Source organism: Zea mays, chromosome 9 (genome assembly GCF_902167145.1).
Source record: "Zea mays cultivar B73 chromosome 9, Zm-B73-REFERENCE-NAM-5.0, whole genome shotgun sequence".
Classification (NCBI taxonomy): Eukaryota; Viridiplantae; Streptophyta; class Magnoliopsida; order Poales; family Poaceae; genus Zea; species Zea mays.
In genome coordinates, this window is record NC_050104.1 from 106,820,966 (window position 1) to 106,838,710 (window position 17,745).

At 46.5% G+C, this 17,745-nt stretch overlaps 1 protein-coding gene across 2 annotated transcripts; it reads right to left on the reverse strand.

The window, feature by feature from the left end:
• Positions 1-11,861: 11,861 nt before the first annotated feature.
• On the reverse strand, positions 11,862-13,757 carry LOC542155 (uncharacterized). 2 transcript variants are annotated; one of them, NM_001351998.1, is made up of 3 exons: positions 13,626-13,757; positions 13,426-13,468; positions 11,862-12,780 (listed from the first exon to the last, which is right to left on the reverse strand). In NM_001351998.1, exon 3 carries the CDS (start codon positions 12,767-12,769, stop codon positions 12,245-12,247), a length of 525 nt encoding a protein of 174 aa, NP_001338927.1. In that variant the 5' UTR covers positions 12,770-12,780; positions 13,426-13,468; positions 13,626-13,757; the 3' UTR covers positions 11,862-12,244. The 2 variants fall into 2 exon arrangements, with proteins under 2 accessions (NP_001338927.1, NP_001338928.1); NM_001351999.1 differs by having other exon boundaries at positions 11,866-12,780; positions 13,589-13,679.
• Between the last annotated feature and the right edge of the window lie 3,988 nt (positions 13,758-17,745).

A 17,745-nucleotide genomic window follows, 5' to 3' on the forward strand; every position in this document is an offset into this window, starting at 1 on the left:
CTATGTGATAATGAGAGTGCAATCAAGATGGCGGATAATCCCGTCGAGCATAGCCGCACTAAGCACATAGCCATTCGGTATCACTTTTTAAGGGATCACCAACAAAAGGGAGATATCGAGATTTCTTACATTAATACTAAAGATCAATTAGCCGATATCTTTACCAAGCCTCTTGATGAACAAACTTTTAACAAACTTAGGCATGAGCTAAATATTCTTGATTCTAGGAACTTCTTTTGTTGATTTGCACACATAGCTCATTTTACATACCTTTGATAATATCTCTTTCATATGCTATGACTAATATGTTTTCAAGACCATTTCAAACCAAGTCATAGGTGTATTGAAAGGGAATTGGAGTCTTCGGCGAAGACAAAGGCTTCCACTCCGTAACTCATCCTTCGCCATCACTCCAAGCAACTCTCCATTCTTGGGGGAGAAAGCATGAGCACCAAGCAAAAGGACTCCATCTTTGGTATAATCTTCACTCATTCGTTTTTGACCAAAGAGGGAGAAAGTATTTCAAAGGGCTCTAATTATTCCGTTTTGGGCGATTCATGCCAAAGGGGGAGAGAGTATGAGCCCAAAGCAAAAGGACCGCACCACCACCAATTTATTTGTGTTGGGCAATTCAACCACCAAAATCATTTAGGAACTAGGTGTAAGCCTAATTCCCTTTCAATCTCCCCCTTTTTGGTGATTCCGTTTTTGGCGATTCATGCCAAAGGGGGAGAGAGTATGAGCCCAAAGCAAAAGGACCGCACCACCACCAATTTCAAAAACTTAGTTTTTCAAAGAGTATTTTCATTTGGTATCCTATTGTGTTCAAAAGGGGGAGAAAGTAGTATTTCAAAAATGATATATCAAAACCCTCTTGAACACTAAGAGGAGGATCTCATTTAGGGGGAGTTTTGTTTAGTCAAAGGAAAAGCATTTGAAACAGGGGGAGAAAATTTCAAATCTTGAAAATGCTTTACAAAATCTTATTCATTTACCTTTGACTATTTGCAAAAGAACTTTGAAAAGGATTTACAAAAGAGTTTGCAAAAACAAAACATGTGGTGCAAGCGTGGTCCAAAATGTTAAAAACAAAGAAACGATCCATGCATATCTTGTAAGTATTTATATTGGCTCAATTCCAAGCAACCTTTGCACTTACATTATGCAAACTAGTTCAATTATGCATTTCTATACTTGCTTTGGTTTGTGTTGGCATCAATCACCAAAAAGGGGGAGATTGAAAGGGAATTAGGCTTACACCTATTTTCCTAATTGATTTTGGTGGTTGAATTGTCCAACACAAATAATTGGACTAACTAGTTTGCTCTAGTGTATAAGTTATACAGGTGCCAAAGGTTCACACTTAGCCAATAAAAAGATCAAGTATTGGATTCAACAAAGGAGCAAAGGGGCAACCGAAGGCACCTCTGGTCTGGGGGCACCGGACTGTCCGGTGTACACTGGACAGTGTCCGGTGCACCACCGGACAGTGTCCGGTGCACCAGAGGACTCCAACTCAAACTTGCCACCTTCGGGAATTTCCGGAGGCACTCCGCTATAATTCACCGGACTGTCCGGTGTACACCGGACAGTGTCCGGTGCTCCAAGGAAGAGCGGCCTCCGAAACTCGCCAGCCTCGGGAAAACACAGCGGCTGCTCCGCTATAATTCACCGGACATGTCCGGTGTACACCGGACTGTCCGGTGAACCAGCAGAGCAACGGCTACTTCGCGCCAACGGTCACCTGCAGGCGCATTCAATGCGTGCCAGAAGCGCGCAGAAGTCAGGCACGCCCATACTGGCGCACCAGACTTTGAACAGTACATGTCCGGTGTGCACCGGACATCCAGGTGGGCCCAGAAGACAGAAGCTCCAACGGTCGGAATCCAACGGCATTGATGACGTGGCTGGCACACCGGACATGTCCGGTGTACACCGGACTGTCCGGTGCACCATACGACAGTCAGCCTCCACCAACGGTCATGTTTGGTGGTTGGGGCTATAAATACCCCAACCACCCCACCATTCATTGTATCCAAGTTTTCCAGCTTCCAACCAATATACAAGAGCTAGCATTCATTGCAAAGCACACCAAAAGAGATCAAATCATCTCCCAACTCCACATAAAGCCTTAGTGACTAGAGAGAGTGATTTGTAGTGTTCATTTGAGCTCTTGCGCTTGGATCACTTCTTTTCTTTGGCATTCTTTCTTGTGATCAAACACTCACTTGTAATTGAGGCAAGAGACACCAATTGTGTGGTGGTCCTTGCGGGAAGTTTGATTCCCAAGTGATTTGAGAAGAGAAGCTCACTCGGTCCGAGGGACCGTTTGAGAGAGGGAAAGGGTTGAAAGAGACCCGGTCTTTGTGACCACCTCAACGGGGAGTAGGTTTGCGAGAACTGAACCTCGGTAAAACAAATCCTTGTGTCACACTCCTTATTTGCTTGAGATTTGTTTTGCACCCTCTCTCGCGGACTCGTTTTTATTTCTAACGCTAACCCGGCTTGTAGTTGTGTTTATATTTGTAAATTTCAGTTTCGCCCTATTCACCCCCCCCCCTCTAGGCGACTATCAAAGGGCCAGCTTGAGGTCCCCGAATATGCCAGCCCCGCCGCCAGAGAGCATGACAAAGCACAGCTGCAGAGCAACGACGGAACCAAAACTGTCCCCCTCGACAAGGCGACACCCAAGCAAACGGTCACCATCAACGAAGACCTCACTTCGCATGACGAGGAGAAACTCCTCTGCTGTTTGTCCAAGAACAAAGACGTCTTCGCCTGGTCCGCCCTCGACCTGGTCGGGGTCAGTCGCTCCATCATCGAGCACAGCTTGGGAATCGACCCTTCGGTGAGACCGAAAAAACAGCGGCTCCGCAAAATGTCTGATGAGAAGATAGAAGCCGCCAAGGCCGAGGTACATCGCCTCCTGGAGGCCAAATTTATCGAGCCAGTGGCCTACCCCACATGGCTTGCCAACGTTGTGATGGTGTAGAAAAAGAGTGGCAAATGGCGGATGTGCATCGATTTCACCAGTCTCAACAAGGCCTGCCCAAAGGACAACTTCCCGTTGCCTCGGATCGACAAAATAGTCGATAGCGCGGCCGGGTGCGAAGTCATGTCACTCCTCGACTGCTTCTCCGGCTACCATCAAATATACATGAAGGAGGAGGGCAAGGCCAGCACCAGCTTCATAACACCCTTCGGCACGTATTGCTTCATCAGAATGCTGGAGGGACTCAAGAACGTCGGGTCCACTTTCTCCCAGCTTACCAAAACGGTGCTCGAGGGGCAAGTCAGCAGAAATATATTCACATATGTGGACGACATCGTCGTCGCCAGCAGAAGCAAGGAGGACCATCTTGCTGACCTCGCCGAAACGTTTGCGAACATGCGGGACGCACGACTTCACCTAAACCCCAAAAAGTGCGTCTTCGGCGTTCGCCAGGGGAAAATATTGGGCTACCTGGTGTCACACCGCGGAATCGAGGCCAACCCAACCAAAATTCAGGCCATCATCAACATGACGCCCCCGCAGTCAGCCAGAGACGTCCAACGTCTGACAGGCAGATTGGCCGCCCTCAACAGATTCATCTCCAAATCCATAGAGCGAAGTCTCCCCTTCCTCAAAACTCTCCGCGGCGCAAAAGACTTCGCTTGGGGACCAGAGCAGGCGGCGGCCTTCGCCTCATTGAAACAGTACCTGTCGGAATTGGCGGTTCTTACAAGCCCCGACTCTTCGCTACCCCTGTTGCTCTATGTTGCGGCTTCGCCACATGCGGTCAGCGCGGCACTGGTTCAAGAGCAGACAGTAGAGGGCATGATCAGACAATGTCCAGTTTATTACGTCTCCGAAGTGCTCACACAATCAAAATATAATATGACGGAACTGGAAAAGATTGCCTATGCAGTTGTTATGGCTTCGCGCAAATTGCGCCACTATTTTGAAGCATTCAAGGTCTGGGTCACCTTAGACAAGGGACTCGGCGAATTGTTCAGAAACCCGGAGGCATCGGTCCGGATTGCTTAATGGGCGGCCGAACTCTCCGGCTACCACATCACATTCGAGCCCAGGACAGCCATCAAGTCACAAGTTCTGGCAGACTTCGTCGTCGACTGGACTGGGCCAATAACACAGCCGGACCCGTCCGCAGAGAAGGTTTGGACAATCCATTGCGACGGCGCATGGTGCCACGCGGAGGCAGGCGCTGCTGCAGTCATCACCTCACCCACCGGGGTCAAGCACAGATACGTGGCACGCCTCAGCTTTGCTCTGGAATCTGACAGATGCACTAACAACATAGCAGAATACGAAGCTGTCATCCTCGGCCTCCGCAAACTAAGGGCCCTTGGTGTCACTACCTGCATTATCAGAACAGAGTCCAAGGTAGTCGCCGGCCAAGTCGAGAAAGACTACGCAGCGAAGGACCCCGCACTTATGCAATACCTCGCGGCTATCCGTAGTCTCGAGAGACAATTCAAAGGTTTCACCTTGCAGCATGTGGACCGGGCCAAGAATGAGGAGGCCGACGCATTGGCCAAGGCTGCCGCCAGAGGCGAGTCCCTGCCCTCCGACGTGTTCTACCATGTTATCGGCACGCCAGCCGTCCGCAGCCCCGAAGGGCTCCAAATAACCAATGACAGTGAGGGCCACCGCATAGTCAACCTTATTATGACCGAAGACTGGCGGGCACCAATAACCCTGTTTCTACAGGGGTACTACCATCCAACCGACATCAACGAGGCCAAGCGCCTCAAACATCGAAGCCGGGACTTCGCACTAATTGAAGGCCAGCTTTACAAGAAGGGGGTCAGTCAACCCATGCTCAAATGTCTCACTGAGACCGAAGGCATCCAAATCCTACGCGAAGTCCACAGCGGGACTTGCGGCTCTCACGCAGGGCCAAGGGCCCTAGCCGCAAAGGTGATCCGTCAAGGTTTCTACTAGCCCGGAATGATCTGCGCCGCAAATCGGGTCACAAGGTCCTGCGAAGCCTGCCAGAAGTTTTCTCCTCGATCAGGAAGCCCTTCGCAATTCACGAAACTAATCGCCCACACATGGCCTCTCCAGCGCTGGGGCCTGGACATTGGCGGGCCCCTGCTCACGGCTCAGGGGAACCTCAAGTTCACCTTCGTCGCTGTCGAGTATTTTACAAAATGGATCGAGGCGAGGGCTGTATCGACAATAACATCAAAGACTGCACAGAAATTCTTCTGGCAAAACATTGTTTGCCGCTTCGGAGTCCCGTCCGAACTCACAGTTGACAACGACAAGCAATTTGACAGCCAAGACTTTAAGGATTTCTGCTTCTCCATTGGCACCAAGCTTGCCTTCGCCTCAGTATACCACCCGCAGTCCAACGGAGTTGTGGAACGCGCAAATGGAAAAATTTTCACAGCTGTCAAGAAGATGCTCCTCGACGATAAAAAGGGCAAGTGGGCCGATTTGTTACCTGAAGCGGTCTGGGCACTAAACACGACTGAGTGCAGGGCGACTGGGTTCACCCCTTTCCGCCTTCTATATGGATCGGAGGCCATGACCCCGCAAGAAATAAAACATGGGTCCCCACGGACAGTCTCGTCAGTTGTCCCCGACGTGGACGAGCCCACTTCGAAGGATCTCATCGATGGAGACCGCGTCTTCGCCCTACAGGCTCTAAACAAATACCAAGCCCAAACAAAAGCATGGCGTGACCACGCAGTCATCCCAAGGGAATTCAGCGAAGGAGACCTCGTACTCGTCCGGACAGCTCGGACAGAGTCCCGGGGCAAGCTGGAGCCCAAGTGGGAGGGTCCTTTTATCGTCAAGACGAAGGCGTCCCCCAGCGCGTACAGGCTCGCAACGCCAGCCGGCGAGGACTTGGAGCATTCTTGGAACATTGATAATCTCCGCAAATTTTTTGTTTGACTCCGCAGGGCCAGCTCGCCCTTGTAATTCTCAAAACAATTTTATTCTGGCCTGCACTCTTTTCCTCCCGGGGGGTGAGGTTTTTAACGAGGCGGAGCCATGTAATATACAATCGAAAAATCCCCCGCAAAAATCTACGTCGAAAAAAAGACCGCGTCGACGGTCTTCGACATTCGACCAATACAAAGTCACCGCGAGGGGCAACGCTAGCTACCCTCGCGTGCGACACTCCGCGCAAAAGTCGCCTAAGGGTGCAGCCGGACTAGCACAACAAGTGCGCAAAATCGAAGTCTTCTCCGAAAGACTATCCGTGCAAAAGTCGCCTAAGGGTGCATAATAGCCCATGCAGGTGGCAACCAACTCTTGCTACGCTTATGTGCTTCCTAGCGTGAGGAATGTAGATTGGAAGAATTCGATTAGCAAATGCAAAATAAATTTAGATAGAAATTTCATAAACATGATTCAACAAAATCAAAATGCAAGTGATACAAATGGCCTGATAAAACATGAAAACAAGTAATCTAAATATGAAAAAAGAAGCAGAGATGAAATCTAGCACTGGTATTCAGAAATCTGTGTGAAACCCATAAAATCAGTTTAATAAGTTGATTTTCCAACAAAACTGTGAACATGGATCATATTTATGAAAGCACTAGCTCCAAACAGGATGATCAATTGATAAGACAGTAACAAAAAATTAGACCTACATAGAAATTGCTTGTGCAATAGAATACTTTTGTCTCTGCTTTGAATTGCCTCCAGATAGATTTACACTGAACTCGCGTAATCAGTGTATCCTTTGGTGAAACCTACACAAATACATAAAGCGTTGCAAACTATCTCCGTAGAACATCCTAACCATAAATATTTGTACGGTAACGTTTGACCAAATTGCAGAAACAGCCCAAGCACCACTCCGAAGATAAAAATTATAAAGAAAAGGCAGAATCATGCATGGTGATTGGATGCTAATCCCCAGGACCCAATATTTGCCCTCCCGAGTGAAAAATTAAAAGCCCAAAGGGGGTAAAATCTAACATGAGTTGGATCCCTAGCTAGGACAGGATTCACATCCCCAAGAAGCAACAAATGTAGACTCTTATCGCTGGAAAACACAATACTCGCATCAGCAGGAACAAGTTTACAAGCAGGCCAATAACACCGAAATCGACCAAGGAGTGGAGTTAGGGCCCGTTCGTTTCTGCTGGAACAGACTAGGATTAATTCCAAATCTCCAAAACTTATAGTAATTATTGAAGGAATTCAAGCCAGATTTATTCCACCCCTTCATTCCATGCGAAATGAACAGGCCCTTATTTGGATCGGAGGCAGGCGGATCCCACAGGCAGCCCCTCCGTTCGTGATAGCAGGAGGGCGAACGCTGACTCGCTAGCCCATGGACCTGCGGCTACCTCCAAGGACGGGAGGTGAGAGCAGGAGCCTGCCCGCCGGGTGGCGATATAGGGTCGAGTGGGGACAGGACCATCACATTCACCAAGTCGCTCCAAGGGACGGGGAGAAAAATACTCATCAATCGCGTGAGATTTGGGGAGGGGGGAGGGCAGTGGGTGTCAGCATGGGGAGGGAGAGAGCACAATGGTTTTCGGCGCGAGGAGATAGCACGACGAAGAGGATGGGGCGGGTGACGTCCTCAACATGGGAGGAGGCTTCCACGCGTCAGCACACCGAGACATTCGCGCGGCCGTGCGAGGAAACGGGCAGCCGACAACAACGCATCGGGGTCCTCGTCGTCGTCCATGACGGTGGCGGGTGTCGTGAGGATTCAGGGGCTATTCGAAGGGAGGCATCATAGGAGTGAGCAGGACGGGAGAGAGTTTTTTTGGACATGACAGGAGAGAGCTACGAGGAAGAGGGCACGACTTCTCTCCTGAACGGCATTTGATGAAAATTTCGCGTCCGCGCTAGCTTTCCACGCGTCGCAAGGAGGCGCAGTCCGACGGCCGTGAAACCCGGAGAGGGGCTCAAAGTCGAGCGTCTTTTAAGACTTTAGATAAGGGGGAAACGAAACGGCTTACAATTTAAAACAGAGGAAGTACATCTTCAAACCAAACACACGTCAATTCTCTACCCAAACACCACAACGTAGGACTCTGGAGCGGGGTCTTAAAACCTAGGGTGAGAATGGAACAGGCTTAGTCGGGCCTTTTACACGAAGCTCTCCTTTTCGTCAATGGCACCTACATGCACGGATGCGTACCAAAACAAAATACGACGCCCGGATGCACTCCCTACGGAGAAAACTGTGGCAAGACATGGTCTTCTCTTCTGTTAGAGGTAGCACTGGGCTACAGAAAGGTGACCCTAGATGCTAATTAACAATGCAGTTACCGATTTTTTTTGTTTTGGATAAAGAAGACTTTATTAATTTCAACGTGTCGTATCAAGTTGATATAAAGAATTAAAATTTCTTTCGGTCTCTGCTCATCAATATGCACACAACCTAAGCAAAAGTAGCACACACACTCTAGCGACAACCAATCTGATGACTAGATCGTCACCCATGAGCCTAGGAAAAAAATCCTTGGCCACCTGCGCCAAGAAACGCGTAGCCGCCGCAACCGTAGCTTACTGGTCCGCCTTGTGCAACACCGCCCATGTACGAAGTCAGTAGGAAATGGCGTACATAACCTGCAACGGGGAATAGATCGTTTCTCTCTTAAAAACAAAACCAATTCTGGTTAGCCAAAGAGCCCAACGGATACTTGCCACTCCTAGCAAAACAATGTTTCTAATATTGTGATTAAACCTCTCTAGCCAGCTACCAAACATATTAGAGACACTAGAAGGTGCATGTATCTCGAAGGCTAAATAGATTATACCCCCAGACCATACGAGCGAAACGACATTAAAAAAATAGGTGCTTAATTATCTCCGGTTTATGACAGAAGCAACAAGATATGTCTCCATGCCAATTTCGCTCGGCCAGGTTGTCCGTAGTTAGGATTACTTCTATCCTAAGGTACCACAAGAAGACTTTAATCTTAAGTGGAGTTTTTAATTTCTATATAGTCTTTTGTTTAGATTGGTACTTCAGTTTTAATCAAAGCCCGATGATGGGATTTTACCCAGAACTGACCGGACTGGGTCAGTCTTCAATGGAAAGTATCATCCTCTTGTGATAACTGAATGCTAGCGATACGTAAACACAATTCGTTCCAATCCGCTAACCTAGGCCCAATTAATGTTCTTGTCCAAGAAAAAGTTGCTTCTGTATCCATTAGCGCCTCCGCAGTAGTTATGAATTTCTTTCTTGCAATGCTATATAATACAGCGTATCGATCTTTCGATCCATGTCCTTTAAACCAGGCGTCTTCCCAAAATCTCAAATTTGATCCAATTTTATTTTAAAGGCTCCTAAACGAAGGAAATCTTGTTTAACCTTTTTTTTTGAAGAATCAGGAGGGGGAGACGCCTACTGCGAATTTTATTAGAAAGCGAAAAGAAAAGGTTAGAACTTAGTCCTTTTACAAACAATAAAAAGAAAAGAATAAGAGAGCACTATTCCTATGTCTGCCACAGACTCAGCCAATTCGGGATAGAGGTGTCAAATTTCCCCCGCGCTCTGTGAATGATCAGTCGCATTTCGCTACTGAATTCCTGCGTACAGCGGAGCATTGAGGGATCTTTGTTTGAAAACAGCCACTCGTTTCAGCTTTTCCAGATGCTCCAAGTCATGAGAATAATAATCTCCATAGAGAAGGGAACGTTAAGCTGGTGTTTAAGGTTCGCTGATGCCTCTTCAGGATTAGAAATTCTGGGCGGAGTAATGTCAATTGAGTTCCAGCAGGCTTTCGCGAAGTTGCATCTGAGGAATAGATGATATAGGGTCTCCTCTCTTTGCCAAAGGCAGTTTTCACAAGAATAGGAGTCCAGCTCCATGTTTCTCCTTCTCAGCATATTTCTGGTGTTTAGCCTATTTTTGAGCCACAGCCAGTAGAAGACTTTATGCTTAGGTTGACATTTGCTTTTCCAAACTAGTCTGTAGATAGGGTGAGTCTGCATCTGGCCCATGGAAAATCTGTAAGCTTTTTTGGGATGAGAATTTGTCCGACCCCCAAATGTACCTCCAGTGGTCGTGAGCATCATTCAGAACAATTTGCTCCCAGGATCCCTTCAGCACCAGAAATTGATCATACGCTTGTTCAGAGATAGGTAAATGAAAAAAACCATCAAACTGCTCCTGTTCCTTGGCCTCTTTGATAGTCAATTTTGAGTTTTTGACAAAGGAGAATAGCTCTGGGAAATTATGCCTCAGGATGCTCTGACTCCACTGATCATCCCAGAACGAAATTGATCTGCCATTACCAATAGCGGGAATAGCCAGTCCTTTGAAGTTTGGAAGAAGCTTGACTATGCTCTTCCACCAGAAAGAGCCAACACTTCTATGGCCAGGGAGACCACGGAGTAAATAGTAACTATTCCAGATAAGATGCACCCAAGGTAAGTCACTGTGATTGAAAAATTTATGCAAGAATTTGATTAGAAGAGCCTCGTTCTGTGATTCTAAGCGAACAACCCCCAGCCCACCATTCACTTTCCTCTGAGTAACCGAATTCCAAGCAATCAAAGGTGGCTTCTTGGAGTTGATGTTATTTCCTCTCCACAGACAGTGCTTTCTGAAAATGTCAATTTCCTTAATGATGGTTTTAGGAATCTTGAGCGTGCACATAAAGAACATTGGTAGGGCTGAGAAGACTGAATTTACCAATTCCAAGCGCCCAGTCTGAGACAAAAAGTTTGAGGAGCAGGACAACCTCTTCTGAATCCTTTGAATAAGAGGGAGATAATGTTCCTTTCTGGGTCTCGCAAGGCCCAGAGGCAAGCCAAGATAGGTGAATGGCATCTCGCCAATCTGGCAATTGAAGGTATGGGACAGGATCACCATTTTATCAGGGGACACGTTTATAGGGAACATATTTGATTTATTGTAGTGTAAGACTAGACCAAAAAGCGAGAATCTGCGGTTTGCTGATGAGTCTACTAAACTCGAGTCGACTGACGAATGCAGATTGCCCATTGCACTGGGCTATAGAAAAAGGTCCAATAATGTGGCACATGGTCGCGTAGGAAACACCTTTACGGCTAAAACCTTTCTTTCAATTCCTGGCCTAGGGTGTTGGCAATTATAGGGACCTAAAATAATCCGCGCGAGTTAATAAAAGCTATCGAGTCTGTCGAAATCCCTGTGCGAGAATACATGCATGGCTCGGGCAGCTGGCACGCCATGCCATGCCATCATGGGGACACACACACACACACACCTACCTCGCTCGCCAATAATTCTCAAACGCTGCGGGTTGATCCGGCGCTAAGATGGCGGATCATCTTCGGATCGGCTATACGGGTAACTCGTGATTGGTGCAACGGTAACCATCGAACAGGAATCTGCATCTGGCACTGTCTGTACAGAGACGAGAGTGCGAGTGAATGAGATCCGAGATCCAAGCAGTACCCTTGACAGCGAGGAGACCATTCATCACATTCAATGGCACATCTTGTGCGAGAAGATGGGAAGTATATGTATATATATTTTTCTTCTTCTTCATCAGCATGTTGGGTGTCTTAGAACTGAAAGCTGGAGTTACAAGTGCTCGACGTGCTTCTATCTTTCGACCTTCCATTTCATTTTGCACTTAGATGTACTCCAGCTGTACTCGGAATTTTCTCAGAGGGTTAAAAATGGAACGGTACGATTGAACATTGAAGGAGTGGATGACAGTCACTTTGTCCATCAAATCAAAACAACATTTGAAGTTCAACTGAGGCATCTGATGTTCCAATGGAAGAGAGCTCATGTTGTTTCTGTTGAGTTGCATGATGACCAAATTCCTTATAGAGAGCAACCCTGCTTCATAATCTTGCAGGTAATCCAACAAGCTGCTCCATCTTCTTCCCAACTTTATACTAGTTTATGTGCAAACAAGAGAGATACTTTGTATAGGAAAACGACGGACCATTTAACGCACAGTTGCAGATTACTATTACTGGCTGCAGTGTACCATATAATACCCAGGGACAAGACAACAGTACATCACATAGCTAGATAACTGCGAAGCCAAATACCCGTCTCAGCGAGACCACCATAAATAGAGCTTACACAACATAGCCAACATGCAAATCATTTTAGAACTGACCAGATGCAGAGGCAGGAATTCTCGAGGCGGGCTACACAAGTGTGCACCGTGCACTGCAATGCCCAACAACAAGATTGTAGCAGCAAACATGGAAGAGAAAGGCGCGGGGGGCAAGGCAGCAGTTCCGCATGACGAGTTACCGCGGTTTACAATCTTCCTGATACCCAACCGTAGGGAACCCCCCCTAGATCTTGTCGAGCTTGTCTGCCTTCACCACCGGATTAGCCTTGGCAATGGCGTCCCTGGCAGCAGTCCGGTAGTCGAACTTGCAGTCGTGCTTGTCGGAGTAGCGGTGGAGTGCGCAGTACAAGTTCCCACACCGGCAGTTGAATCCCGTAAGTCCAACCCTCTTCCTGCAGGCGCTGCACCGGTTCGGCCCTACCTTCCCCCCTTTGGAGATCGCCGCCACCCCCTCGCTGGGTCCGGCAACATCAGCGGGCTGCTGCACGTTCATTGTTTGCAACTCAACTTGGGCAACAGCTACTACCGTGTTGCTGCCAGCAACAACCGGCTCCATGACGGCGTCGCTGCCGTTCACGATGCTGTCGATAGAGGAGGCAGCCAGCTTGGCCTGATCCTGCTTCGTTATCATCTCCTTGTGGCACTTGGAGCACATGTTCATGGTCGCCGCGCTGCCGAAGAAGCCACAGTTATTGATGCAGAGGATGGGTCCCTCGGGGGCCTGGCACCCAGCCTCCTTGTGCTCCATGGCTTCCTTAACTAGAATAATACGAAACAACTGATCAATACCAGAATAGTAGTCGACATAGTGTGTCACCAGCTTCCCAAAAGTTGCTACTAGTAGTAAAAAAACAATCATAAAATCTAAGTGAAAGTTGGTACTGCCTTGATTCAGTAAGACATGCTGCAACCTAATGCCAGACTGAAGGTGCTATCAAAAGGGTAATTGTAGCTTGGTCAAGCGCCCAACTGAAGGTGCTATCATATAGAGCCTGCACTATCATTTGGCTAACAGCCGAATCACCTAACGGCAACACACCACGGGTGAAATCAATTCTAAAAAGATGGCCCAACTTTTAGCCGCTTTACGCAACAAATCTACAAAGTAGCAACCATATCTGCTCATTAACTTTCGGCAAAGCAGGCAACAACACACCCAACCAATAAGTGGAAAGGACTCGCCTTTACAACAGATAAACGCTCTTACCCCACCCCCACCCCCCCAAAAAAAATTATCTGGCTGTTGTTCGCTGTTAGGTACAGCGTAAATCGGAACGGCTCAATTGGTTCCGCATCGACCCACTCAACAAGCACGCAAAATATATATATAATTCACAGTTTTTGACCCGGACAACTAAAAAAACGGGGAAATTAATTGGATGCAGAGTGGCCAGATACACGAACCTCGGATGAGACGGCCCTCTTTGCGATTCCTCTCCGACGATCCCTGCGTGAACGACGCAAAGAAACCGATCAAATATAAGAGGGGAAAAAAGGAGGACGGCCCGGATCGGGCGCGCGAGGCGGAGCCAAAGCCCCAAATCTACAGATCAAAGGGAGAAGAGACCATATTATGATTGAATCGGAGGCAGCGAGGTGCTAACCCTAGGGGGAGACGAGGAGGCGAGGGGAGAGGAATCGCAGGGAATTCGGTGGGCTTCGAAATGGGGGGCGAAACGTGGGGGCGTGGGGAGAGAGATAAAGGAAAGGAGGAGGGCGCCGGAAATGACGAAGCTGCCCCCCTCGCCGGCCCCCGCGGCGATTTTTCCATGCCGGAGGCGGGCGGAGGCCCCCGCCGTTGGATTGCCGCCTACTACCTTTTTTTCTCTCTCTTTTTTCCTTGGGAGTGGAAATATCATTGCTTCTTTTGTGATAAGCTGGGAAATGTTAATCTGGTTTTCGCAGCATACGTATTGGACTTCTCTTTGGGATACCGGATACGTGACACAAAAATAGGTATTTTATATTTTCGTTAAATTAATTTCATCGTAAACATTTGAGGGATTAAACGAGCTAAAATTCCCTAGATGTTTAATTTTAAATAGCAGAAAGATTTTAGCCTTAATCCCCTTTAATAATAAAGAGGTTTTAGCCTCTTCAATCCTTCCAATCCTTTTGCTACAAACGGTCTCTTACTTGTGATCTGGTTTTAACCGATACATCGAGAACAATAGAAGCTGCTTGTAAAAGAACGTTAAAAGAACGTTAGGTTACCAGAATCATGGTAAAAAAAGGCACTTTATGGCCAAGCTGTTTTGGTCACGTTTGTTTGGACCTTTTTTAGCTTCTCGTCACCAAACGATGATATAGACTGTCATCAAACACCACAGCTTTTCAGTACTTTTATAAGAATTATTTTGGTAAAAATCGTCCAAAAACAACATGAACATAATATCGATCGAGTCGTCACGATAGTAGAAATCCATCGCTTTCTAGGTCCTGGATCCTTTGAACCATTTCATCTTCCTCCGCACGTAATCCCCATAATATTTAGATTCTTTCTACAACCAAAATTTCTTTACAGACATGTTCTTAGAAAAGCTGGTCAGAAAAAACTGAACCAAACATGCCCTTTATAATTCAGACTACAATAGGGTTTATACGTTGGTGGAAGGACTATGTATAACTTTTTTTTTTGTTTGAACATTTTTTTAAAATAGATTTACATGATGATCTGAAGTAATAATGCATGATTTCCTAATTGAAACTAAAAGATCATTCAGTTTCATCATATCTAAGCTTTAGCTAGCTAAAGTTTAGTTCAAAATATTAGCTAGCAGTGATATGTTTAGTTCTTAGATAGTGGACTAGTTAATACAAAAAGGCACGAGTATCTTTTTGATTTGACGTGACTCAAGATTAGTTCATGTCTCATGGGATATTTAAATTCATAATATTAAATATAGTCTAAGTATAAAACTAATTACATATATAAAGACTAAACGACGAGTCAAAATTATTAAGCCTAATTAATCTATGATTAGCAAATTATTATAGATCAATTAAGCTTAAGACTTGTCTTGCCGTATAGTTCTTATACATATAATTAGTTTTATAGTTAGACTATATTTAATAGTTCTAACTAGTATTCAAACAACTGATGTGATAGAACTAAAATTTATAGCTAAAATTTATAGCTAAAACAACTGATGTGTAAAGAACCTATGAATTTTCTTGTGATATATAATATTTAGGATTGTATGATGCTAAAGTAGACAATCAGAGGGAATGAATGATTGTGGAAGCTTAAAAATATTTAGTTCGCCTTCTCCTAATCATCACAAAACCAAAACATTGCAGTTTTATAATACTGGACAGATTGATGTTATGTTAGTAAAAATGTTGCTAACTAAAATCCGTAACTCCAATCGACCTCAAAACTTGATAAATTAAACTAGATAACATTATGAATCAAACCCAGTTGGAATCACGTCGATCGGACCACTGGATCTAAAGTTATAAACGAAACAATCTTTCTGTTCTAGGGAGTGACGAAAATTAATCTAGATATAATTTCGAGATTAAGCGATAACCAGAAAAGATTGATATTCCAAGCTTTGTAGATCAGCAAATCGATGTCTTAGTAATGATCTAGATGAATAAAAACATCAAGAACAATTGAAAACTAAGGTTCAATATATCATCAAAACCAAGAACACAATTAACCTACCAAGAGAGAAATAATGTTACCACATTAATCTTGCATACTCAATCCTTTAACCATCAAGATTTGTATACAAAAGTGCTCCTCCAAAACACCAGAGAGTTCTCCCTTGATCTCTTAAAAAAGCCCTTGGATTAATCTTTTAATAGATCTAATCTAATGACTATCTATTCTAATGCCTTGTCTCTGAAAAAACGAAACCAGCTTTTATTTATAAGGACCTGGGGTACTTATCCGCTTCAATCCAGCCGAAACGGACTCTCCGCTTGGCCTTCAGCCGTATGGGCCTTCTCCATCACGCACTGGGCCACGGCCCCTGCAGCCTCCGCGCCCTTGAAGCCGAGTGGGCTGCTCCCTTGCCGACGACGCGTTTGGGCCGGCTCCCAGCCAAGGAGAAACAATGCTTTGGCGGCCAGCTAGCTCGCTTCCTGCGTATACGCAAGCACAGCTAGGCACCATGCACGTGCATGCACCAAGCACGCTTTCCTTTTTCTTTTTTATCCGCATATTAGATATTTCTAATATATCTAAAATATATGTACGTTTCCAACGCACAACCTTGTGATATGCATGATGCTTCGACCATAACATCCCGCACATCATCTTCGTCAACACTACCGACCATGCTTCACCTCGATCGTCACCTGCATATCAACAACACACGCAACTGTGCACAAGCACAAATCCACGACTTGACTTAAAGCTAATCCACTCAACACCACTCCACCGAGTACGTTACAATAATATCAAAACACATGTCAATGCACATGCACAAATCAAAATTGTATATTCACAACATGCATTATATTCAAAAGCATGTAAATCACTTTATGAAGATAATAATAATTTATCACAATGTCTCAATATCAACAAACCTAATGTTTTCATCACACACGATTTCACATAATGAATATTACTCAATTTACAAAGGAATTTTGGATGCACCCTGGTGCCCATGCAACAGGCAAGTAAAATGTGGTGTCTCCCTGGTTGGTTGCATTTCTGATATAACTTGATTGGTTGTGTTTACGAGCTCCTCACCTGGCACGTCGCCGCCATCGCCATCATCGCTTCCTTCCTCACGAGCGCCTACTCCCTCTCATTCCCTGCCCTCGCATGGTTCTGATGCCAGAACTGATGTTTTCGTGCCTCCTCTTTTTTGCGGATTTTGGGGCCTTTTTCATTTAGGGTTTGATAAGGGCTAGGGCTCTCCCGAACTGGGGCTCCCAACGACAACGTCGTGAGCGGAGACACACACACACCAGTAAGCCATCTTGGCGACGAGCCATGAAGCGCAGTGAGAGCTGGACATGAAACAGAAATCCAACTGATTCCCCGGTGAGATGGAGCAGGAAATGTTTTTCTAGTATTTTTTTTGTGTGCACGTGTATGGATCTAGGAATGTGTAACACCCTGAATTTGGGGCATAAATTTTTGTCTCTGATATTCACCAAATTCAGACGTTACTCTCTTTTCTCTTCCTGTTTCGCTCTTTCTTCCTATTTTCAAAGCAATATAGAAACTGGTGTCTGTATCGCGTGTAAACAAAACCTAAGTTGGTATGGTCGTTGCATCATGCCGAAGCATATTTATTTTGTCTGATGTTGTGCCTAATCACGCGTTCGCTTAGTTTTGATTTTCGATTCGTGGATTAATCTCGATTAGAAGCAGTCGAGAGAGAGCAGTGGGTAGTCGGCCCGACCCGTGGCGCGACCCACCCCGACCCAGCCCTGGGGCGCGCGCCCTGGCGCCTCTCCCTAGGCGTGCCCCCAACCCCCTCCCCCTCATTCTTTCTTTCCCGCGCAGCAACCTCCCTCTCTTCCACCTCTCTCCACCTCTCCTTGCCCTAGGTTGGATCCTGGTGAGCGGTTGCCACCTATCGTCGAGCCCCGAGGTGAGCTTCCTCTCCCCTCTCTTCTCTCTGTCTTCCCCTTCCCTCTCCTTGCGCGTAGCCCCCCGACGGTCCCTCCACTTGGCGCGGCCCCCGCGCGGGTGGCTCGCAGCTAGCCCTGCGCGGGTGCCGCGGCCGGCCCTGGCGTGCAGCCCCGTCCCCGTGCGCG